Source organism: Pyxicephalus adspersus, chromosome 2 (assembly GCF_032062135.1).
Source record: "Pyxicephalus adspersus chromosome 2, UCB_Pads_2.0, whole genome shotgun sequence".
Classification (NCBI taxonomy): domain Eukaryota; kingdom Metazoa; phylum Chordata; class Amphibia; order Anura; family Pyxicephalidae; genus Pyxicephalus; species Pyxicephalus adspersus.
Window position 1 is genome coordinate 105223446 of NC_092859.1, and position 26205 is coordinate 105249650.

The following is a 26205-nucleotide window of genomic DNA, read 5'->3' on the forward strand; positions in this document are numbered from 1 at the left end:
TGCTTTCATTATATAGCTTTTTTGAAACCTAGTGATATCATTGTTAGCTGTTTTGGCAGCAGGGTGATGTACATAGCTTCCTGGAAATAGAAATCACATGTGATACTGGGCATTAATGATGGAAATGGAAAGAGGAGCAGGACAGTATGACTGGGGGGAAAAGGCCTAGGTGATGATAGATTTCTATCAGCCAGGAAATAAGGTGGGCTCTGATTTGCTGCAGCTTCCAATGTACACTGTAAGATGCTTTTAGTGTGCAATTATGGTACAGAAGACGAGCCTTTACAACTGTGCAAGACACAAAGTAAGGCTGGAGTTCAGCTTTATCTGTTCTATGCTATAAATGTTAATGTTAATTTCTGCTTGTTATTGTAGTAAACATTATTTCACAGATAAACTAAAATAAACCCCAGAATCCTCACTCATTTTATCAGATAATCTTGACAGCATATAAAATAACATATCCCATATTAGTAACATAAATAAAATATATTCTATTACTTCTGGCACGAGTAATACAAACAACTAGTGTAGCAAAATGTACATTTTAATAAAGAATAGTGACTAAAAACACATATCAGGACCTACACCACTGTGAAATGTATAATAATATTAAAAAGCACAAACTGATAAGAAAAGGTATAAAAAAATTGGTTAAAGCCTTATTTATTTTTTTCGATATGTTTGATCTCCTGTGACTTTACTATGCCATTTTCTTGTCCTCTGATGTCTAAAGATTTAATTAAAAACCAGCTTGATACCATCAAACTCACTACACTTGGCACTGAGCTGAGCCTTTGAACTTAACTTTGAAAGGTGAAAGTCCCTTGCAATAGCTCACACTATCTGTATTAATCACTATTAGGCTTTTCCAAACAAACGGAAATTAAATTACAATGTTACAAAAGGTTTTCCTAAAGTAAATATACATTGTGTCCTTGATTATGGCCATGGGCATGTCTTGATTACCATATTTTTACATTTATGGTGCAAAGTCCTGATAAGTTAAGCTGAAAATCTGTCTGGTCAGAGGGGATAATGTTTTGCTGACAGCTGCAAATAAACTGTGAAAAGACAAATGTGTGGACAGTAAAGGATTTCCTTCACAGCTGGATGTTGAAGTGGCTCTTGGGCAGAGAAACAATCCAGGGCCTCATTTAGGCATGACCTCTATACTCCTCATCATAATCATCAATGCAGTTTATTTTCTATTAACAAGTCTCGGCCTCATCCAAATACAAAAGCTTCAAAGGAGTTTGGGATGTACAAAGGCAGCAATGGCACTGAGCTATTTTCCGGGCATTTTTTTATGTATTCAGAGAGCTCTTGCTAGCAAAGCACTTCGATGATGAATTCCCTGCAATGACCAACAAAAAACCAGTGCTGGGTTATTCAATGTGTGCTGAGAGTCTCTGGAGAGGCCAGAAGAATGTTCCTAGTGACGAGGTTCCAGGGTTACACCCAGTCACACGCCAGAGTGTGCTGCATGTGAGCTAAAACAGATTATTTGGCCATTATTTCCTAATATTTAGTAGTCTACTTCAACAGGAGAATTCCCTGTTTGCTTAGCTCTGACTAATGCAACAGTCAGTTTCTTAATATTATTCCCTTGTCAAAAATAACAGCTAACGCATACCATGATATAGTGTTTAACAGGAACGTGTAACATCATTCCCTAACTGTGGGGTGGTTTACTGTGTTGATGTTACTGGCCACAGTACAAACGAATAAGAAATCCCATTTTTACTCATACTTCTGGCAGTCCTGTTTCTGCTCATGAATTATAAAAATGTCACAGGACAAATAGCAATTTGGTATTTTTTTTATAATTTGGTGGAGCTTAGTCAAATTTATGTACAAAGCATCTTTGTGCAACAGAATTCACATTAAAAAGGATTTATTTTAAAAATATTAGTTGCAGTAATATGTAAGTCGTACAGAGCCCAAACTAAGGGCTTTTTGGGAGGTTGGGGATCTGCAGGGGGGAGGGGGGATTTAAGGGGACTAAGGGGTTTTACTGTGTCGGAGGAAGAGCCCTCTGCAGCTGAAGAAAATGGGAGGCTTTATGGATAGAGTCTGGGGAGTGATTTTTAGGGTTGGGGGACAGTACTGTATGAAACTATTGCAGGTTGCTGGGGCAAAAAAGCATTTGTAGGGGGAGATAGGCATCAGAGATTGCCCTCCCCCCCATTTTCTGTTTAGACCTACTGTCTGTAGGTACATAGGCCCTATGGGAAATTAATCTTCACCAATTCCTCTTCTATTTTATTTAGCACATGACTGGGAAAAGAAAAACAGGCCTTTCCCTTCCACCTGGTTGGTCAGCACTTTATAGTAGTCTGTAGCTATTATGCATGTGAAGAGGCATTGTTTAACAACTGGTTCAGTGCCTGGTGCTAGAATGCTCAGCAGACTAAGGCTGCCCACCCATTGTCCGTCTGCAAAGTGCCCTGAATACTAGCTCCTACATTACGTAGAGCTTCCTTCAGTCCACCATTCTTCATCTCAAGTTCCCTGATCATGAACCCCTGACCTTGGCCCCATTATATGTCACTGTTTAGACATTTATGGCAGTAGTTTCACCCATAACATTGTGTGTAAATAAAAAGTTGTTCAGACTGAGAAAAGGGTGCATGCAAGTGGCTGCCTTCTATCTCTGTGTATCATTTATAGGGACTTCCAGTGGTCTCAAACTTACATATACTATTCCTGGTAGTAAATTGCAAAAAGAGTATGGAGTATATTTATGTATATTTGCTTTTCAGTAGTAATAACATATTCTGAGATAAACTATGCTATTCTGCATAAAACATCATTTCTAATTAAAGAACACTTCTTAAACACTTCCCTATTTTTTTCCCTTCATAATATATGCAGTACAGGGAACGTTATTCAGTGGCCTCCTTCAATTCTCACAATCTCACATTCCTGGCACTACACATGATCTTGTGCGCACAACATCACCATGCCAGCTGTCATTGGACCATGTCCTTGGAAACCTACTTAATATTCACTTATGCCTGTGTAACACTAAACTTAAGTCTATCAGTAAACTCGCATTACTATTACATTGGAAAATGAACCTGAGCGCTCACAATTCGACTGTATTGTGGTTTTGTATCTAATTTTTAATAATAATTATGATTAAACAATACTATATTTACCAAAAAAGTTGTCAGGTCATTATAATATGTTTTATTAATATTCTGTATATCTTTTCGAGTCAGTAGGTAGAGTTTAAGGTATCTGTTAACATATTAACATACCTATATCTGTTTGCAGCCTCTTGGAAAAAAAAGTAGCTACACTTACTTCTCCAGTGTATCCATGTAGGAAGTCATAACTGTAACCTAGACTAGACTACAAACATGTATGTCTTAGCTCAGATTTGATCAAATCTGTCTGCAGGTATGCATTTGCACCTTCTTTTACTCAGTCTATAACTATAAGGCTAATTTTGTGACAGGTTCACTTTAAACTAGTGAAAATTGTAGATAAAAGCTCCCTGCACCTAGCCAGCGTGTTGGAAAAAGAGGACTTTTTATAACTGGAAACTAATTTAGATGCACTTGAATAGTTCATAATTGCTGTCAGTGGACAGTTCAATGACTTCAGCATTTAAACTGTGGCCTGCTTTAAAACAATCTGACAATTTACATTCCTTTCACTTCACCTTTCAAACACCTAAAGCTGTATGCAGATTTCATGTGAAATAACTTTTTTATCTTGTCTGGAAACTTAGCCAAGCTTTCAGCCATTGTCTGTCGCACTCAGCAGTCTGGATACTTACTGCAGACGTGTAGAATTCAGTGATCTCATCCAGGACTCTTAACTAAGGCTTTCTGTGACTCCTTAGTAGGTAGTGAAACCTGACTATACTGCTTTAAATGTTCCCAAGTCTCGTGTATCATAACTTGGCATTGGCTTAAACAAATAGCATTTCCATCTGAAGGGTTCTTATGGAAAGGTATGCTCTGATCACAACAGCAGAACACTGTACAGTTTTCTGAACTAATTACAGAACTCATGAAACCACTATCAGATACAGAACGTTGCACATAAAAACAACAATGATAATACTTCAAGATAATATAAATATGCTTGTACATGTTGCACATGGCCAGTATTACATTCCTGACTTACTGCATATCGGAAAATGAAAAGTCTTTTTTTGTAATTCAGTGTCTGGAATAAAATGTGTATGTGTGTTTTCCTCTATAAAAGATACCAGTGAGGCCTATTTTTTAATGCCTTAGTTGACACTGCTGTACAGCATTTCATAACTTAGCAACTATCCAGAAGTTATAGATAATATCAACCCAGAAATGTTTTTAAGCTGGGTGTGAAGAAATTGTAGTTGCGTGGCAGCCCCTGTATTGTGCTCAAATTCTTCAGTAAGCAACCAAAAACAGCCGGGTGGTTACTGAGAAGTGCCGGGTGGTGCACCCAGCTAAAAGGGGCTGTGGAGAACACTGGATATGATAAATTATTGATGTTTGCAAGGCTTGCCTCTTTAGCAATCATTTTTCTATCATCAAGCAATGCCAAGGGAGGATCACAGTGCAAAAACAAAGTCTTGATTTTTGGACATCAAAAGGCTTAAAATATTTGTGTTTTTACTAAATATGCTCATGTTTAAGTGAATTTGAGGTTGTCCTTTGAATTTAAAATTTCCAATTAGAACCAAGAATCAAGAAACCCTTTCAGCTCCTCAGTAGAGGACATAGGCCGCTAAGAATAATGTGGTGGTTATAGTTTTGAGTATGCATATGCCACCATATACATATATTGGGGGTATGTTAACTGACATTATTACGTGTTAATTAGGCTAAGAATACAATTACCCACATGCCATAGAACTTACTATATCTCCCAACTTTCTCCTATTTTGAGGGTCTGTTTCTTGTTTTGTAACCAAACTCCTGTGTTATTCTTTCCTCATCTGTTGCCCCTAATTTTGTGCCAATATAAAGTCCTTTATAAAAAAAAAATAATCTACCAAGAGCATTACCCTCTTCACCCAAGCTTAAATTATTTACATTTATTCTGTTGATTAGGTCTGGATGTATGGTACTATCTACTAAGTTATTCTGTTTGGGATCATAATGCTGACAAAAGGTTTGCGTGCATCAGATGTGTCCTTTGTAGAGCAAATACATGTATACATATGAATACCCCAGATTTACCATAAACATATAATTTATTACTTTACTTCATATCAGAAAAACAATGCTGTCTTGACACAGAAGCATACGACTTTGGTCAGCAGGTGGTCTTTATGAAGAAGAAACCTTTGCTGTTAAAAGTTGGCCGGCCGTTGCTTCTGTTTTTCCAGATGTGTGAATGGCCTGAAAACACTGTGATACTACAGATTGAATTTCTTTACAAGCTCATTAATAATCTTTCTGTGTAAATACACAATAATACCCACTGTTCTGGTCTCTACACAAGTGTAATATATGCTGTTCTGTGTCAAACCCTCACTAGATCCTCAGTCGTGTGAAGAAAACCAAAATATTTCTCTAGTACTTGGACACCAACTAGCTACAAAGGTTTTAAATACTTTATACATTTAAAAAGCTTTACATTTGTTTAACAGTTATGGTATGTGGTTAGGAGCCTGGGATTTCAGATGAAAGCAAGAATTGTACATTCTACTGGTTTGGTGGAAGGATTTTTGTTTGCTTTAAACCCACCTCATCGTAACCTGTTTGGATATTAATTTCACTTATATCTGCTTAACTCATAAGTTTAACTCTGAAGCATATATAAAAGCCACAAAGTAATACGCCATCAATTGAATACAAGCAGTGTAAGTACCTGATATTAACCCGTTATAAGCCTATTAAAGTCCCTGTAAAGCAGATCTCAGAGTAGGAAAAAGGGAAGCTGTGCAAAAAAGCCAATTAGCTCATGAGCAAGCAAGAAGAATGTTAACAGGAGAAAGAATACTGACTGTGAGATGAACTTATGTGATGTTTCTCCTTTACTGTACTAGGCTTCAGTTTTTTTCATGATTAAGTCCATGGTTTGAATGATGCTGGCCATCATTCAATCTGGAAAACTGAAGGCATTCAGTGGAACAGAAAAAATACTGTGGTACTGTTTTTTTTTTTTTTAGTATAGTTGTATTATTTTTACACACAGTATTTACACAGTATGATATATTTTGCATATTTTTAGTATAGGCATATTCCACATCTACTTTCAAACCTCCCTCTCCCCCTCTAGACCATCTCCCAGTGACACAGCCCGTAGATTCAGTGGTCCACGAGCTGCAAAAAGTTAGGGACCACAGCTTTAGATGACTTCCTACTGGCAAATCTCCCAAAACTGAAGCTCTTTATTATTTCGAGAGTCAGGGCAGCAACATTGCATTAATGGGAAAGATACCAAGGTAAGCATGTAGAGAGGAACAGGAAGGGATGGGGATAGGAAGAATTCTGGTGTTCCAAGTAGAAAACTCATGACTAAAAATGCTGCTTGGGATTTCAGTACACCAGAGGCAGCATTGTAAACCAACAATTGGAAATTATTGGTTTTCTGGTTTCCTCACAGAAATGGAGAAAACTGTGAGTATTGCAGAAGTGTGTTAAGAGATTCAAGCAATTTAGAAGCTGCGGATGTGAAGCAACTCAAATACTAATCATACACAACTAAAAGTTTAATGTCAAAGCTCTAAAAAGAAATGTGTGTTTTCGTACATGTTTTCTTAATTTAATATATTAAGTTGCATCATTTTTATTTTTTATGTATTTATATTTTATAGTTTTTTTTATTACAGCAAACTAAAAGTTCTGCCAGCCTGGACATTTGACAGTGGTGTTGGCAACCTTTGCCACTGCAAAAGGGTAAGAGGTAAAAGGTAAGAGGGATTAATAACAGCTTTTAGTGAACACTGGTAACTAGCAGATATACTGTCACTGTGATGAATGATGGTTATTTTTGGCACTAAGTGAAGAGTAGAAAGAAGTAATGCCAATTGTAGCAAACTTTGGCAGGAACAAGGGAGGAAAGCAAAGCAAAAGAGCGGGGGAACTTCCAGGTCATATCCTGAATTGGTTTGTTCTTCCCTATTAGTTATTGTTTTAAAAAAATATTTACTTGAATTTAAAAGTTTTACAAACATTTAAAAACACTTGATAAACAACAGATATCCATCTGCACATGATCATGGATAATCTGTGGAATAGACATAATTAACACAAGAAATAACTGAAACAGAACATCTCGCTAAGAACACATTGCAATTCTCCTTGAATGTAATACAAAGAATCCTGGAATTTAGTGACTTTGTCTCAAGTGGAATGCATTCCAATGAGTAATTCAAAGGCTGGCCAAAGAATTACTCGCATATTCAACACAGTTTCTGACACACCCTATTGGCAATTTTTTGATGGCATGAGGACAATGTAGCAGATGGCTTTACAGAAAAAAAACTAAATGCTTACTACATACATTAAATAATGTACAGGGATGCACATCTATAAAAGGCATCTGCTAAAGCTGGGTAGACACGTGCAATAATTGTCGTTGGAAAGGATTATTCATGATCCTTTCCAACGACTAAGGACTGAACGATGCATGAACGAGTGTACGCCAGATTCTCGTACAATATAGGACCTGAACCAATTATTGGACGTGTGTATGTAGCTTAAGACATGTTAAGTGAGAGAAGCTTTTGCTAGTATTACTTCTATTTTTCTCATGAATAATTAAAGTATACTGTAAAAAGGCAAATAGAGATTATAGCTATTTTGTACTCACAACTAAAAAAAGTTTGTGGTTTACATACACTTTAATAATGTGCACCACATGCAATTTAAAGGGACACCTACCACTCTAACCTAACACACACCTAACCTAACCAAGACCCTCCCCTCACCCTGGTGATAACTGATCTGTGATAACTTATCTCCCAAAAACAGTTGCAGCATCCCTTGGTATTACCATCCTAGTCCAAATAAATGTCCTTGCCACTGACTGAAGGTAGGGGGATATCAAAGATATCAAAAATATAAACTAATCCACTGTAGATAAATTGTTGGCAAAGTAAGCTTAAAAATCTCCTAAAACAGTGGTCGCCAACCTTTTTGGTTCCGCGGATTATTAAAATAAGCAGCTCCTGACCGCGCATGCACGGGGAGCCGTGTGTCAATCAAAGGGGAGAAACCTCCCACATAGTGACGTCATTGCGCCATGGCCCCGCCCACTCTCCCAGCGCAGATTTAAGCCTGTGATGGGAGAGTGGGCGGGTTATGTCCAGGGACACAGCCCGCCCACTTTCCTGAGCCTGGGACTTGTACGGGGACGTGTTCCATGGTCCTTCTCCTGACCCTGGTTGGGGGTGCAACGGCAAGAGCCGCGGACCCCCAAAATTTTCTCGCGGACCACCGGTTGGCGACCGCTGTCCTAAAACATCATGTGTAATGTAATATTCAGGCATTGACTGCTACCCCCTTGTATATCTTTTTACACTATAAAATGCTACATTTTTATGTTATAATGAATAGGAAAATATTTAAAAACTATTCCACTGAAACCTAATTGTTATTACTTTTCACTGTATTTGCTAAAAAATCATACAGCAAATAAAACAATGAGTGAGATTTAAAACTTACTCTTTAAAAAAAAACAGATGAGGAGAGGCAGATAATATGCATGACTGTTCATGTTATTGTCTAAATAGACTTGTACTAACAATGTAGTAATGTTACAAGGTACATTATACCTGGATCTGTTTTCCAGTGATAGTATTTGCAGAACAGAAATGTAACAAGTGCAAACATTCTTTGACTTACTGGCTTTTTAAACATTTTTCTAAGAATTAGCATACACATGAGCAACATAAGGAAGGTTAATACTAATTGATGGACTCCATATCAAATCCATAGAAGAAATGCAGTTAACTTTTAAAAGTTAGTTATCCTGGCTTTATGTGAAAAATTGCTATATGATATATTGTATAGGCAGGTGAAATACATATTTAAATACAGTCTATTTCTTGCTTTCGTTCCCACATGGATGCATTAATGAATGCATCTTTTTTTAATGTAAATGATTTAAAAAAATAAAAGATAAAAACAAATCCTAGGCCAAGCTTTGGAATAGAAGAATTGTAAATCACTGCTTTAGTTGTGTGTGTGTTAAATGAATGAGTGACCCTAAGTACACTTGGCAATAAACCAATAAAACAGAGGATTAAACATGAAAAACATCCCAGGCTGCAAAACCCATCTCCTCTACAACACTTTCCTCCACAATAACTCTGTTTGACTACTGGATGTTCTCAGCTATTTTGGTTCAATAAAACACCCAGACTCATTCACCCTGGAAAGATGAGGACATTCTGTAAATGCATGGCATCCTCCCCTTCCCCAGCAAGCATGGCCATGGAACCCTGCAGTCAGATACAATAATACAAGATCAATTCAATGTCATTCCCTGCATAACTGACGAACACCAAGCAATTGGGAAGAAGTTATGCAAACCCTGTGTTTCAAGTGTCCAGCCTGAAAATTAAAAAAAAAAATAAAGATTGCAAGGGGATTCTGGTGGAACCGGGGTTTTGTTTGGGGGATGAGAAAACACAGCCTGCAGTTGGGCTTTATCTTTTTTCTATGGTCATTTTATTTTTTAAATCTCTGCAGGCTCTCTTTACTTCATTTTCCTTTACTTAAATTAAAATAATATCTCCACAGTGGCAAAAGGTTACTTGTGGTAATGGTAAAAATGAAGCGTGCCCACTGACAGTGAGCCCAGTTTGAGTTAATACAGAGTTGATCACTGCCAGCAGTTTGGTTTTTGATTTGGAATAGATGATTTGTCAGTACACATAAAAAATGCACAAACTTTGCAGGAACAGCCACAATGAAGATCCAGACTGATTCTTACTGGCAGGCCTGGCAGCATTCTAGAACATTTAATCATATACAGGAATGACAACAACATGTTTTACAGGAAGCTCAACGCACCCCTGGCTTACTTGCCACCCTGACCTATGTTGGATATGCAGATATCAAGTGCTAGTGCCAGAAACTTCACTGCTTCATTTTTTTTTATTTTTAATATAATGCTGTTTAAACCAATTCCATTGAAAAAAACAATTACTATATGGTTGTGCTCTGAACTTGAGCACTTATAACATTTCATTCAAAGGACTGTGGGGGAAATAAGGATCATAAAAGCTTTAACAACAAAATATCATTATAACTGAAAGCAAAAAAATATTATGAACCACAAAAATAACTATTGCAAGGTGTTGGAAATCTGCACAATACATTGGATAAATCCGACTGGAATACAACATTCGAAAGTAGGATTACCGTCAAACAATCTCCACTTTGTATGCATTACCATTCCTCTCCAATACAAACAAGTTGACCATAAATAGTTTCATGTGTGCACATGCAACAAAATGACTGGTCCACCAAAAAACGAAAAAAAAAAAAAAACAGTAAAAATATTATATAGATTGCATAACATATTTCATGGGATCCAGTCTGATTTTTTATACCATTGTCTGAGAAAATACAACAAAATGTATTTCCATAAAAAGTCTACAGCAGCCAAACTATTATCTCTATATTCAGGAGAAGCAGTTGACAGAACTCTGTCTCTACAAAGTCAACTTTCCATGGGAAAGTAATTGCAATTCTCAGTGATTTTATTATTGTTCTGGTTATCTGTTTATGGTGGAAAGCTAGTTTTATTGTCATGCATCACTGCCTGTGAAAATCAAGTATTTTTGCTCCAGCAATATAAGGCGACTCAGTTTTCCTGCTTTACAATCCAGCTTCCTACAGCCATCTAAAAGACAAATAATACAATCCACACATCTACAAAACACAGATGCAATAGTCATGGTTGGCTGTAACACAACAATAGCCTTCGTTTTCTTGTGTACTTTACAATATCTGAATCCATCCTTTAAAGAGGTAGAAAAAAAAAGAAAAACATCTGGAAACCTTAGTATTATCATTTGTTTATTTTCAGTGCCAGACATTTCTTGTATTTGTGGTGAAGTAATGAGTACAATAAAGTTTGTTTACCATTAAAAAATAAATAAATAAAAATAAACAACATGGCCAAAGCTGCCATTTAAAGATGGGATAGTGGGGAAAGAGAAATCCAAGAGATCATGGCTAAAGTGGGTAAAAGTTTATTGGTATCTGGGGCTCTAATAAATGATTCACCTTTCCTTTCCAATAGTTTATCAGGCAGAAAATATGGGAAACTTTCCAGCAAGAGTTGTTTTACATTTTTATTTCTTTGTCCCTATGGCAGATTTTCTCTCACTTCTTATCTTTTAAAACTGCTGTGAGCATGACATCAAGTGAGGGTAAATCCCCATAAGGAAGCAAATTTAGTAGGTCAGTAAGGGTAAAACTCATCAATAAACATACAAATCACCAGATTGTATTTTGCAAATGTCTCCTATCAAAAAAAATAGATGGGAAGGATTCAGTGTTGGATGAATCTGCACCATTTTAATGTCTGATATGTTGTCTAGTAGTCTTGGCACAAATAGAAGCAGCAGCAGCTGACAAGCTTCATTTCCTGCCCCAAGCTGAAAACCTGACAACACTATTATTTTCTGCCAAACAGTGCATCAAAATGGAAGCCCAGGTGAAGAAGCTATTAATCTATTACTGGTGCTGTGTTTGCCTGGACTCTTTTCAAGAGCTATGGAAAAGCCATACATTTATGATGTCATTGCCTGGATTTAAAGTTTGAGCTTGAGCTTGACTGTTGAAATGGTTTAATGGGGTTTTGGTTAACACACATGTGATCAACCAGGTATGAATGATATATGGTGTTTCAATAGACTTAAGGACTGTAACTTTGTACCTATGACCTAAGTGTTATGCTCAATTTCCTTGCAGCTGAACAATACATTAACACAGATGTCATTATCTGTTCAACTGGATCCACTTACACTCTAAACATCAATGTATCCCAATAAATAGCCTGAAATAAGCTAATATATAATGATCAGCACTATTTTTAAGTAACCCACATCCATAAAAAATACATTAATAAGAGGTATAACAGTGTAGCTGTAGAAAAAAAATATATTTATAAAAACATTGGAAATCTTTATGAAGATTACCATTGTTTTTATCTGGCTACAATGATACATCAAAACACCATTAACAGCTATGGGAATGAGCAAACATGATTTATGATACATGATATGACAAGATCTTAGGTAGGTGTGTATTAAGTGCACATTATGTGTGTTAGCATGTGTGGGTTTATGGAATGTATGTAGATAAGTTAATCTGTGTGTGTGGGGGCATGCAATTATTACTACAGGGGTCACCGAGGTGTGGGGAAGGAATGATGATCTGCATGCTGCAGCAGCTCAGGCTAACTCTAAACCATCATAAACAAGCACTTTATGTGAATACAACCACAATACTAGGTTTTCCCTGAAAATGTTTTTTTTCTTTTTTGTGCAAGCACTGAAAAACCAAACACCCTGTGCAAAATAATATAAACAAAAAAGTGCACAGGGTGAATTAGTTCGGTCCAATCTCCGACACAAGGCCTAAGGCCCCTCCAACTTTGGTCACCTGGCCAAAAGCAAGTGATCTATTTACCAAAGCCGGGTCCATCACAGACAGGTCTCCTCCAAAGAAAAATCCCACTAGGACTGGGTTGAGCCAGACACATTTCCTTTCTACCTTTTAAGCCATGCAAAGAACAGCACCCAATCTCATCAGAAGCCCCGGTTCACGCTAAATGGTGATGAAACTAAATTTGAAATGATAATTCTGGATCACAACAATGATTTATAATGTAAACCCAAATCAGAAGCATGTCTGATATCATGAGAAGAAAACCATGATGGAAAAAATGATATTGGATCCACATCTAAAAGATGACGAAATATGCAATGGAATTACTATATCATTTTATCAACCTTATGATTTAAATTCAACTCTGAAACAAGGGAATGGCCTTCAAAAGACACAGCTGTTAACCAGCTCTTATCATTTTACAGAAATTATCCTCACTTGGAAGTACATCAGTTGTTACTTTTTCTGGTTTTACTTGTGTGAAATGGACAATAAAACTACTTGTTCTGCTATCTACAGTAGATTGATAAGTAGAATTAAGCAGGCTGTGCAATACCAAAGGAAATATTAAATATGGGCCTTAGCATTCGCATGCCCTATGGGCATTAGCATTCGGTTGTGACAAACACACATCTGTGTTACAGTTTTTACTGTGAATGGTTCAGAGATACTATAAATCTCTACTTTCCCTGGCTTCGGAAACCTAGATGTGTACTGAATGCATAACACTATTTCCTTTCTTTCACCATAGTAAAACAACATAAACAAAAGCTATACGTGAACACACACATACAATACAAGACCCCAGAGGCTCACTCCTAATTTAGCACATACACAGACTCATTAATGATGAGAAAGGTAATACTAAATATAATTTTGTAATAAGTGCATGGCCTTCAGCTAAAACATTGACCTAATAGAAAGTCATTTTAAAACTAACAATGGAAAGACTGATATTGGTGTTTCCTGATACGCAGATAAATAGTAACTTATAAAACTCATTTACAACAACTAGCTGCTGTGTACACATTTACGCACAAGAAGAGCTGTGGGTGTTTTATATATAAAATTATCCCTGGTTGCAAAGCATTTCTTCTCAGTTGAATAAATTTAAATGCAAATATTGTTTTTACCTAATAGTATCCAATACTTTTACGTTTAAGACCAATGTATACAAGCCAGGGTGTGATACCAGTGCTTGTAGGTCTACACTTGGATTGGCTTGGTGATAGCATTGTCTCTTGGAGTGGTAAGAAGCTGTGCTTAGACTTACAAGTTGGTAAAACATGACAGCCAGGGTCACTATTCCTGTAGAAGAATAACAAGATAAATTACAGGAAGAAAAGCCTAAAAAAGAGAGGTTGCTGTAGGAGCCTGTCCACAATGTAAGGATGCATGAGGGCTAAATACTCTTTGTATGAAATGCTAAGTACTCTAGAAAGTATAAAAAACTGAGTTTTTGTGAAATATTTCCCACACTCAGGTTTTATTAATTGTCTGCATGACTTACCATCATCAAAAAAGTTTATTCAACCATTCAGTCACTACAGTTCTCTACATGGGTATGATTTTGGTAATGTTTCAACCACTAAGAGTATGTGTGCGCTCTCACCTATAACACCTTCATAATGCTTCAGTAGACCTTCAAACAGTTACAGGTATCACTAGTTGCCAGCCTAATGAAACTATGTTCTGCCAAAGGCTCACACCAAACCATCCAAAGTAAAACTATCTGCACAATCCGCAAAAGCACAGTAAAAATATTCGTAAAATGCACCAAATGGAACTGCATTGTATGTTGGGATGCACGCAATAGTACATACTCCTAGGAACAATAAAGTATTTATGCAGGAATAATATTGGTCTTTCGAGCAGACTTGAGAAGTTAGCATGTAGTTCAACATATCAGCGATTAAGTAAAGTTTTGGCCATGAATAATTTAGCAAATTTTATGTTAAATGGAACTCCCTATTTATCTTGCTGGAAAACCTTTGTGAAAATTACCTTTCTCTAACTCACAATTAAGGGCTAATTCTGAGGTCCTGAAACCGAGATCTAAAGCATACTTACAGTGGATACGCCTGTCTTGAACCCTGAATGTACACCATACCTCAAAGATGTTTGCAATCACAGCTGTTACAGCCAGGTAAGTATGGAGGCAACAGATTTCCCATAAACTCCAATAAACATTTATTTTCTACATATGAACTGTCAGCTGAATCATTGCATATTTACCTTACAGCAGAAAGTCAGAAGGTGTTTCGTCATGGAAAACTGAATTATGCATTACAATTGCAAATATAATTAATCTTCATTTCATACAAAAATAGATGTTTTGAGCTAACACGCAAAGTTGAAAGAGCTACAATACATGATGGGTAAATGCCTGCTGACAGATCACTAATGATCCTATTTTTCAAATGGCCTGTCTGTTTTTCCTGCAACAAGATGTACATTTGCACAAACATTAGGCACAGCAAAAGTATTACAATTGTATGCTCCTAACAAGACAGGTTACAAATGATGCACAAATGTAATGATTAGACCAACTACTGGTCAATATTCTTAAAGATGGGTCAATTTCCCCTCTATCTCAAATCAATAACCCATTTAAGTGCAGCTGTTTTGTAAGCTCTTTGGCATATTCCTTAACAAATATCTCATCAATTTACAAACATTAGGAGACAATGCAGGATTATTTTCTATGTCACTTAATACATTTCTGTTCACTTCTTTTATGTACTGCTTTAGATATTTAAGTATCACCCTGAAATGAGATGCAATTTAGTAATTCTTTCTTTTTGAAAGAGAAGGTTTCTGCATGTCTCCTCATGATATTGCAAATCTGAACAAAAAGGGCCCATCCCCACTATATGTTGCTGTACCACACCTATGTCAAAGCATACAAAATGTTGTTGCTGTGTTAAAGCAGTCTATTTAACTTGAATAGACTTTCAGCAAACCTTAACACATTAAAGAAGTAAACTTCAGTGCTGAGCTTGGAAAAACAAGAACGTAGTGGTTTCTGAAGCTTCTTTTTATTTTAAATGTAATGAATAAAGAAAATGTGTTGCATCTATTGTAGAGTTCACTGACAAAGCCTAACAAAAAATGAAAGTAGTTAAACCTGTATAAAACTTCAGTTGTGTTCATTTTTACTTTATAGCCTTGTGGTAATTAATTATTCTTTATTGATACATTTCCAAGCAGTGATTAGAGAGTTCTCTAGGGTGTTTAACTTACAACCGGTAAAACACAAGACAACATTTTCAAGGGCTGCAGGCATCATGTTCTTTATTTGCCTAAGCTAAAACAACATAAAACAGGTAGATAAAAATGCCATGCAAACTATGAAACTGTGGTAAAGACTACCACACAGTATTACTGTATGAATACAGCTTCCTGATGATAATAATTCACGGTAAAGGTAATTGGAAAACTACCTATAAAAAGGACTGCATGTCAGCCATGGTTGTGATTTATTAAGCAGTAAGGCAAGGAAACGTGCAGTAAAGTGAACCAATGTTCATTTAGGGGATCCAATCAGGAACTAGTACAGCAAGTGAGATGACATTTCTCCAGTAAAGACAAACTCTATTTATTAGAGTGGGGATGGGTTAGGATATCAATCATATATTATTACTGTTGTTGTCAAGGTTTATATTTCAAGCTATTGCTTTTTATATTCATTCTCTGGAACAACAATGTAAAAAAGTGAATACACAACAAGTAGTGAGGTAGAACCCACTGAGTAGGTCAGAATAAATATTGTGCAATTCAGGTCAATTACTTTGATCTCAGATAAGTTTCATAGGAAAAGCTGTATTTTTTTTAACTGTGGTTTTATTACAAAGCCAGAGAAAGTTAAAGATTAAATTGACCTGCTAGTGAATAGAAATTCCATTCATGCTACATAAGATTCTGAAGAATTGGCAGCAAGATAGAAAAGAGATTAAAAGAAAGCATAACTTCTCCCTAGGGTAATACTGACCACAAAATGTGAAAAGGGTTTTGTGGCTACCAGCCTCTGGAGACAAAACATTTAATCCTCCCCAGTCTGTTACACAATCAACAAAAAATCTTGGATCCAAAAAAATAAATGAAGTATCTGTGTGTTGCGAGCTGTAATTTAAAGGCTGAATATTTTCTACAACAGAAGAATAAGCTAGGGCAGTCATATCTAATATTATTAAAGGATGAGAACCGGAGACTTGAATGAGAACCTGAGCTGTTTAACCACACAGTGATTGAGTACACCCTTGTTTTAGAAAACTTCCAAAGCTCCAGATTCCTAGACAGCCCGTTAACTGGTATTTTTAGAGTGTTTGCTTCAATAGAAACAATCTGACAGCATTACCAGAGTGACTTTTATTTTTATTACATATTGCACTAAGGAAAATGCTGGTGTCATCTAAGACAGATGCTTAGTTTTATTCCCAACCCATGAGTATAGCTACGTACACACGTGCAATAATGGTCACTGGAAATAAACGAATAATGATTGATCGTTCCAAAATCGTTAACAAAAAAGTGCACAATGACAAACCAATGACCTCGGTGAACGGGCAATGTCGCTGGAAACGAAAGACCGTCCTGGCGGATCTGTTTGGGCGACAATCATTCACTATCTATTGTGTGTATGGTCGTGTAGTGATAGTACTAACAGCTCTGGTACCCTGATTGCTCTTGCTGCCCTGTAGTATGTGTTCTTGGATCGCGGCTGTGCTCATCATGAATGAATGCAGCCGTGGGAATGATCCTATGATGATTCCTATGGTTGCATTCATTGATGAGCACAGCCGCGGGACTCACAATACCAGGAGGAGTACCATTGAATTGCAGCCGCGGTACTTCGCCTGTAATGATTTCCTAGATCTTCCGATGGGTCCGGGAAATCGGTTTGCCGAAATTTAGGAGACGCATCAGAAGTTCGAGGAAATTTTTGTCCGAGGCATTCTCGCTCATCCCTATTTGTAAGCAATGTTTATTTTTTTCAAAACCTTACAATGTAAAAACCAATAGGAAAGGAAACACAATAAATATGAGTGTTACCAATAATGTCACTGATCTTTCCTTCATTTAAATTATAAGGCCTAATATCATCTATAATATATATCATATAAATTAAAACACAGGTTTTCCAACAAATCAAACTACTATCAAATTATCAATCTATTCTTTCTTCTTTAACTAAAGCTTTAGCCTTCTAGAAAATGTATATTGCTGATTTAAAAAGCGTCATCAAGCTATTTGAAAAGAATTCCAAGTGACATGGAGTATGTACAACAGCACTACTCTGTGTACTGTGACCTCACTGATATGCATACATGCTGCATGTTATGGCACACATCCAAACTCATGATGCAGTTAATATAGAAAGCAAATACCACTGAGAAACTCCTGTGCTTGGAAAGCCATCTTATTGCTGATTAGCCATACCACTCACACACCCAGGCTTAACAAAGGCCATAGGTCAAGTGTATTCTGTCTTTGTACAGGAGACTTTAATGAAATTTTGCAATGTGAAAATACGCAGGCTCCTAATTCCTTTAATTATGTTGATGTGGGAAAAGTCAACATAACCTCAATGTATTTTAACATACCGTGATCTAAACTTTTTTCCTTCTCCTATACTTTCACGAATACATATTGGACTAAACAAGTTCTTTTACTTTTAATCAGTTTGGTTAATTGTAAAGTACTACACACCCATAGGTTTGTTTTCATATTCTTTTAAATTTAGTGCTGATACAAAAATGTTTTTTTTTTTTTTAATTTTTAAACTGAAAGGCCAATGAGATCATTCGAAAGGCCAATTAAATATGTACCTCAAAAAGCAATTAACCATTAGAATGCTTTCTTTCATGGTATGCTTAACAGAATACTTAGAACCAATTTTGTGTATAGATAGCAAAGATAAATGGGCCTTTAGATAGGCCACTAATCAGAAAAGACAGCCTAGGCACAAGAATGACAGTCTGTTGTTGAATTAGTAATGCCTAACTTGTCCAGACTAATGGGCTGTGCCAGATATGGCTGACCTTTGTCTCCTCTCTTGTTCTTCAGAACAATCGAACATGCAGGTCATTTATGAGGGCGTTTGACTCTCATTATACATATTCACTTTTAGATGTCATTGTAATTAAATTGTTGCATCATTTCTCACCAAACCTTTTTATGTATAAATGTTTGAAAAGCCAAGCACTGGTAATCTTAAAAAAAAACCACAATATAAAGATGTTTTTGTCACTACATTATGCAGCATAATTATTGTTGCCATTTTGGCTAGAACAGGTTCCAGTCTAAAACCTTTTTATCTCTTTCACTTATAACACCTCACATATAGAAAGCAGTTTCACTGGGATTTTTTTTTTCTATTGCTCTCAATAGCTCAGAAGACATAGAATTGTTCAAGCCCGTAATCCAATTTGTAGTATACTTCTTGAGACTCTTTAGAAGTAAAGGTTTCATTTCCCAAACACCTAATCCTTCCGATCTGCTTCTTCTAGGTATAAAAGGATAGAGTGTCTTTACAAATTTGAGACTTGTATAATATATGCCTACAATTTTTTTTTTTTACAAATTGTAATAGCACACACATGCAAGTCTGCCATCACCATTCAACACCAAAAAAACAAAAACAAAAACATACAACACCAAAAAACAAAACAAAAGATATGACATGACAAGATGTTTAGAATTAGAGGTTCTATAAAAATGTAATTCCCCTGCTTTGTTAGTAAAGCCTTGGCAATCTGCTTATTACCCACTCCAATTTGGTGCACCCAGAAGGTTTTAAGCATATTACAATTTTTATTTTCCTAGACCATTCAATTGTTGACCTTGGCTAAGTAGGAAAATGCATGGCTAAACAATTGCAGCCCCTACACATTAACTTTTACACTCCTCAGCTACTAACATTAGACTTCCAATAACCTTTCAATCTTACGGAAAAGCCTGGCCATTGTTGGTGTCAGCAATAAAGAGCTCTGAGGAAATGCTCGACTGCTATAAGTTAAAAAGAGGAGCATGTTCTCAATCACACGGCTTCTAGAAAACCAAGGAACCTGGGCTATAGTGTAAAATCAATAAAACTACTGAAGTGCTCCCTTGTGTATCCTTTTCCTATAGCCCATGTGAGTGCCTTGTTTGCACAGAAGCCTGTACATAAACTACAGCAACAAACAGGAACAGCAGAGAGAACAATGACAAATCTTGAGAGGTAAAGTTCACCAAATATTCCACACAATGACCTACAGTGGGAATGGACGGTCCTATTCTTTCCAGATCAAACAGACAATAACACCAACAAAGAGGTGTTTGTATATGTCAACACGTAGGGCACTACATTTAGAAAGAAAGAGATCATCTGTGTTGCATGGAGGCTGCCATCACTGACCCTGCTTTGCCAGCTGCCTACATGCCATACATTTAGACCCTGTGACTTTCTGATCTGCATACCTGTTTTAGATGAGTTACTCAGAATATCAGCAGGTGACTTCTATTATCATAAGGAGGTTGGAAAAAGTAACCCCCATGGTTCTATAAAGACAGGTTGATCTAAAACTGAAGTTATTTGAAGCACAGACAGACACATGCCTACGTTTGTCAGTGTGTAGGCAGTATAAATTCTACACAGAACAGAACCATTTTCTTTTTCAGCTTTCCTTCAAGTGCATAATTACGGTGTACTGACATAAGCCTTTGTTCTAAAGATAGCTTTGGCCTTTCAGAAGGAAGTTGCAGGTTAGACAAAGACTAAATGATGGAATTAATCAAGTGACTTGGATAATAATCAGTGTTACTATTCTCACTTCACCTTATGTGGCAGCAGACATAGCAGCTCATAAATATATTCACCAGTGGGAAGCCACTGAGCTGATTTTCATGCAAAACACACTCAATTTAAAAGAAGCTTTCTAGGCAGTTCTGGGGCTGTGTAAGTAGTAATTGGATGAATGGATAAATGAAGGTTTTAAAAATCCAAATTGGATTTGACAGACATTAAAGCTTTCTTACCACACATATTTTAAATGGCACACTTAGTTACACACAGCCTTTATGTGAAATGCACAAAGTATTAGTACTAAAGAAAATCACAATGGTATTTTTTCTATAGCAAGAAAAACACTTCCCAGATTCTCTAAGTGATATTATAACAAGTCAATCAGATATACTTTATACAAATTTCTTTACACAGGGCTATAACCTTTGGGAAGAATCATAACATATACCACATTGTTAAAAAAAATGCCAAACTACCATAGAACATTTTTTGATGTTGAACGTTTTTTTTTTTACAATAACAGAGGTACAAGAAGACATGACATTAGTTACACATTCATTTTTTTACTCTCTGTATTGGTAAGGATATTAACCAGTGTCCTTTATTATAATCTATTCTAAAGTCCACCACCCCAAGCCATGCATTCTAAACCTGGCTCCCTCTATGCCACATAGATGGTGCCATCACATCCTCAAGTCTAAAATTCAACAACATTCAACATAAAACCCCAGACAGGCAGGGATGGTGCAGCAGGTAGACATTATGGGCCTGACTTATGAAAGCTCTCCAAGGCTGGAGAGAATACACTTTCAGAAGTGAAGCTGGGTGATCCGGAAAACATGGAATGGATTAAAAACCCCATTTGCTAGCAAACATTTGGAATCCTGGACCAGATCCATTCCAGGTTTGCTGGATCACCCAGCTTCACTGATGAAAGTGTATTCTCTCCAGCCTCAGAGAGCTTTCATAAATCAGGGCCTATGTGAGTATGACTGGGGATGGGCTATATACAAACTCTAACATTTTAACCTGAATAGTCTCTTTATTGAACCAGCAATGTAATGATTCTGAATAACGTACAGATAACAGTGTCTAATAACTTGCCTGGTTGTGCAGTGTGGCAGAGGTATGGAGATTTACTGACTGGCTAAGCTGAATTATTAAACTTTTAGCAAATTAAATCAAAAACCAAAAAACAAGCCCATGCTGGCTTTCAATTCTGCCAGTTAAAAACAGGAAAAGAAGACACAGTGGAAATAGGATAATCAGACTTTTCAAAACTAGTAAAAAAGAAGAGTAACAAATTTTGTACATACAGAATTAATATTTATGGATCGATACCAGTGCTCAACCCAGAATTTATTTTGAGCTGGGTGGGAAGAAATTGTAGGCGGGTGGCAACCCCTGTATTGTGACCCAACTCTTCAGTAACCATCCAAAAACAGCCGGGTGGTTACTGAAAAGTGGCGGGTGGTGCACCCGGGTAAAGGGGCCTAGGGAGAACAATCCATACTATCTCTGGTTAGTGGTGGGTAATATTGTAAGAAAAATTTACTTGATACACACTGAACACTAGGTAACACCTAAATGTGACAACATATCTTTGTTTTGTCCATGTTCATCATTTCATGGTAAATAGATGTATGTAATCAAATGTCTAAAACTGTGGTGTTTGTATAAATAGGCCACAATATTTCATCCAGGCTAGATTTACCAACAACTATGCACTGTATATGGACTTACGTTAAGAGTCTTACTGAATGTACTCAAGTAACACAGGTCATGACTGTTAGTAAATACTGCTGAACTAATAGATCAAATCATACTCTATGTGGCCAGCCCTAATCCTTAGGGACAACCTGTACATTCTGAGATACATTAAACAAAGATGTAAGACACCAATAACCAATATACTTAAACATGTATTCATTTTAAAAATGTAGTTTAGACTTATTGTGAAGAATATAAAACTGAAATCATTATTTTGTTCTACGTTACTGTTCCTGAGCTTTTTCATTCATACAAAATGTAGATTTCCCCAAAGTGTATTCAAGTTTTAGGAATGTTTGTCTTTTTCATAATGTAAAACTGGATTTAATATTAAGCGGCAAGACACTGCCAAGTCTAGACTGCCTACTTAAATGCAATGTACACTATACGTCTTGTTATAACCTTGACTCCAGTCCAACACGCAGTAGCAGAAATATCAATCAAAAGCAGACATTGCAATGACTAGGCGTGTTATGCTAGCATGACTATCTGCTCTGCACTTTTACCCTGACTGTGATTTATACATTAATGTATAGCTCTCATTTCATATTGGATATCTACACATCATTTTTCACAGATTTTTTCATTGCTCAGAACTGACGTGTGCTGTAGTCTTTTTAAAATGATAACCAATGCTTTTAACCTTTGTAGACACAGATAATATATCTTACCATTGAATGTCAGGAATACTCTTGCTTGTGGCTGCTGAGATCCCACCACACAAATGGTATAAACGGACAGCCCAAACAAAACTTGGATCCCCACAAAGGCCATTTTGGCTAAATGTTACTTCCTTCTTTAATACCAAGCCAAGCCAACTGTAAAAGAAACAGATGATACAATGAACTACAAAGTTTCAAACAGCATGTAGTCATATAAGTTTTTTATGCAGCATTTGTTTATCGAAGGGGTGGGGTAGTAGGGGTATAAAGAATAAGTGATGCAAATGTTAAAGCTGAATTCATATATATCAAAAAGCTCTGTAATCATTAATTCATGACTATATGTACCTGAGTTTACACCTGCTTGCCCAGAGCGTCGCCATCATGTGTTCCTACAGGTAAAAACAATTAATCCTACATAGCAGAGCTGTTGTGTAAGAAGGAGAACCAGTACAAGAAGCCAATCAGATCTTGTCTTGAGAAGAAGAATGCTGACCGTAGGAGGAGACAGCAGAGTGATGGAAAAATTTGAACATCCCTGTGCTGATTCTTCTTGCACAGTCCATTCACTGGCTAAAGTGGATCTAGGTCAACGAGAACCAAAAGAAACATATATACCAATGCTGGCCATCAGACTGACGATATCTAACAGCATATTAATTAATTATTGTTCTAGCAAAACCTAGTTTTGATATTTCATCTTTTAATGGGCTAATTATTTTATCTTTTTTTTATTTCGCTGTAGTTCTGCTTTTATCTTAGTTAGTAAATAGGATGATGTGAAACTGACTACTCAATATTGTGCAGGGGCAGGAAAAATAAATCACTGGATTTTTGTTGGTACATTGGTAAACAGTTATTCACTAAGTTAAGTAAACATTCACTAAGTGAACAGCCTCCACTGCTTTAATAAATCAACCCCTACTAGCTGTTACATCATTTCACTATTGTCACACAAGTAGTTTTATCCATGAACTGTACCTTTTCTTAATAGAAAGTGCAGCATGCTTTCTCTTCTTGTTGAATAGCACCTGCTCAGAAAATAGAGATCTCTCTCCCCTTGTTACATAAACATGAATGGGAAGGGGGTGTCACCGCTGATTTTTTTAATGCACAGTTATCATGGGCGGCACGGTGGCTCAGTGGTTAGCACTCTGGTGCCAGGTTGGAATCTGGGCCAGGACACTATCTGCATGGAGTTTGCAGGTTCTCCCCGTGTTTGCATAGGTTTCCTCCGGGTACTCTGGTTTCCTCCCACATCCCAAAAACATACAGTTAGGTTAATTGGCTTTCCCCCAAAATTGACCTTAGACTGTATTAAAGATTAACATATATAAAGACATTAGGATTAGATATTAGATTTTGTGGGACAGCCTGTAACATGAGTATGGACTGTGTAATATGTCTGTTCTATAAAAATACTGTGTAACAATAATAATAATAATCAGAATGCTCCAGATAAAATCATAAGACCAAGCTATACGGAAAATAACTCCACCTGCTGGAAAATGAATCTCAAGGAATAGAAGCCAAAAAACTTTGAACGCAGAGTAAGTACCATGCGCCTGTGTTCCATTATGTCAGCTCATAACACATGTTATTACAGGATGTCTCAAAGTTTTATAATAAACAAATGCTACCTGTGTACTTAACATTCACCAAGTGTGAACAAGGCTGCTTGTGTTTATAATACAACATAATAAACATGTCTATAAAAGTGCACACACATAATGCCTGCCCCACATTTTTTCAGCTGTGATAACATCTTGTGGACTGTTCTTCAAACAGAAAGTACACATTAAAAGCTCATCATCTAAAGACATGCTAAGCTAAAACAAACTCAGTATCAACTGTTCAACCAAGATCCTTAATCAGTGGGATTAACATTCACCTGGTGTAATATTATTAGGAAAAATAATGGGGGAATGGATTGGTGTCATCGGTTTCAATAGGATAGGCTGGGGGATTTAATATCTACTCTGTATATATCTATAATCACATATACTAGCACTGGCACAATAATAAATGTCAAGGATTTTGATTTATGCACATGTGATCTATACTTGTTCTATACAGAGACATTGCTCACTTTGTAATTACAGTACATATAGAAACAGTAAGAAGAAATAAAATAGAAGGTTTGGATGCAATCTGATTTGGTGAAAGATTGTTAGCAACCTGCTCAGTATATTAGAGAAGAAATATTGTTACATTGGTCATTGGCCAAAGATTGGTGATCATGGCTCCCACCTCTTCTTATCCATGTACACTATTACTATGTCCCCCATAAAACCATTATGTGTCCCATAGTCATATATAATGAGTGAAGAGTGCAATGCTCCCAGGACAAATGTTCTGCATACTATCTAGATAGAAGCCCTGATAAAGATTCCTATTCCTTGTGTCACCCCTGTGTCCCCCAGCACTTTGTGCAGCTCTGGGTTGGATCTAGTCAGTGCAGTGAGATGCAGGTGCCTGATCCTAACATTCACTGCTACTGTCCCTACAGTCAGAGCAGATACACACAATAGGCAGATCATTCACACAACTTCAATGCTCAGCCTGACATTTCCACAATAGGAGTTTCTTAATAGCTTACCCAACTTTGGAAGAAATCAGAAGAGCTCAGCCATCAATCTTGGCTCCAACACCTCATGGATTAAGTGGCTGTGATATTTCATTGAGAGCCTTTTTAAAATCCCCAGGACCCAATTTCTTAGTAAATCTCTGCTTCTGAGTCGCCTGCTGGTTTGGTGTTAGAGACTTTGTAGAATAATCCCTTGCTGCTGAACCCTTCATACGCCTGGGAGCTCCTCTTTTCAATGTGAATGGAAAGTAGCTGAGGGAGAAGGAGACCTTGGTTTCCTATTACATAGCTCTAGCAGTGTCTGTAGCTGCTGCTCTCAGTCATGAGCCTCACACAGACTGAGATCCAAGCCAAGTACACATTAGGCAGAGCGCTAGAAGAGCTCAGCCACACCCTCATACACATGGAGCAATGACACTCAATAGGGAAATGTGCTGCCTGTGCTGGGACTGCTGGGCTATCATCCCCTGCACTTATACCTCCTGAAAAATATATTGGACTGTGTGCTACAAATATTTTATTTATGGCAAAGGGGATTTGCAAAACAAATGTGCAAGAAGAATGTAATTTTTCAAATATGTATGTGGCTAAAACTAAACAGTACTTTTATTATTTTACCATTCAAGTATTTTTTATATGACTCTGCTATGACAACGATGCTGGTTGTATTAAGTGACCCTGTCACCACTGTGCATGTAAAATACTTTTATAACGAAGAAGCAATATCCTTTGCATAGCTTGTGTGTTGGAACAATTTCACATTGCTTCACCTAGGCTGCTCCAGGTAACTGACCAATGTGCCAAATACTTGCCCCT

General features: G+C 36.8%; 1 protein-coding gene across 1 annotated transcript in view; it reads right to left on the bottom strand.

The window, feature by feature from the left end:
- The window catches only part of SEMA3C (semaphorin 3C), an 87438-nt gene extending 61710 nt beyond the window's left edge, over positions 1–25728 (bottom strand). The window contains exons 1-2 of the mRNA XM_072401740.1: positions 25402–25728; positions 22812–22958 (exon numbers count right to left, since the gene is read on the bottom strand). Coding sequence (XP_072257841.1) covers positions 22812–22914 — 103 coding nt within the window. The 5' untranslated portion in view covers positions 22915–22958; positions 25402–25728. The remainder of the gene's footprint in view (positions 1–22811; positions 22959–25401) is intronic.
- Between the last annotated feature and the right edge of the window lie 477 nt (positions 25729–26205).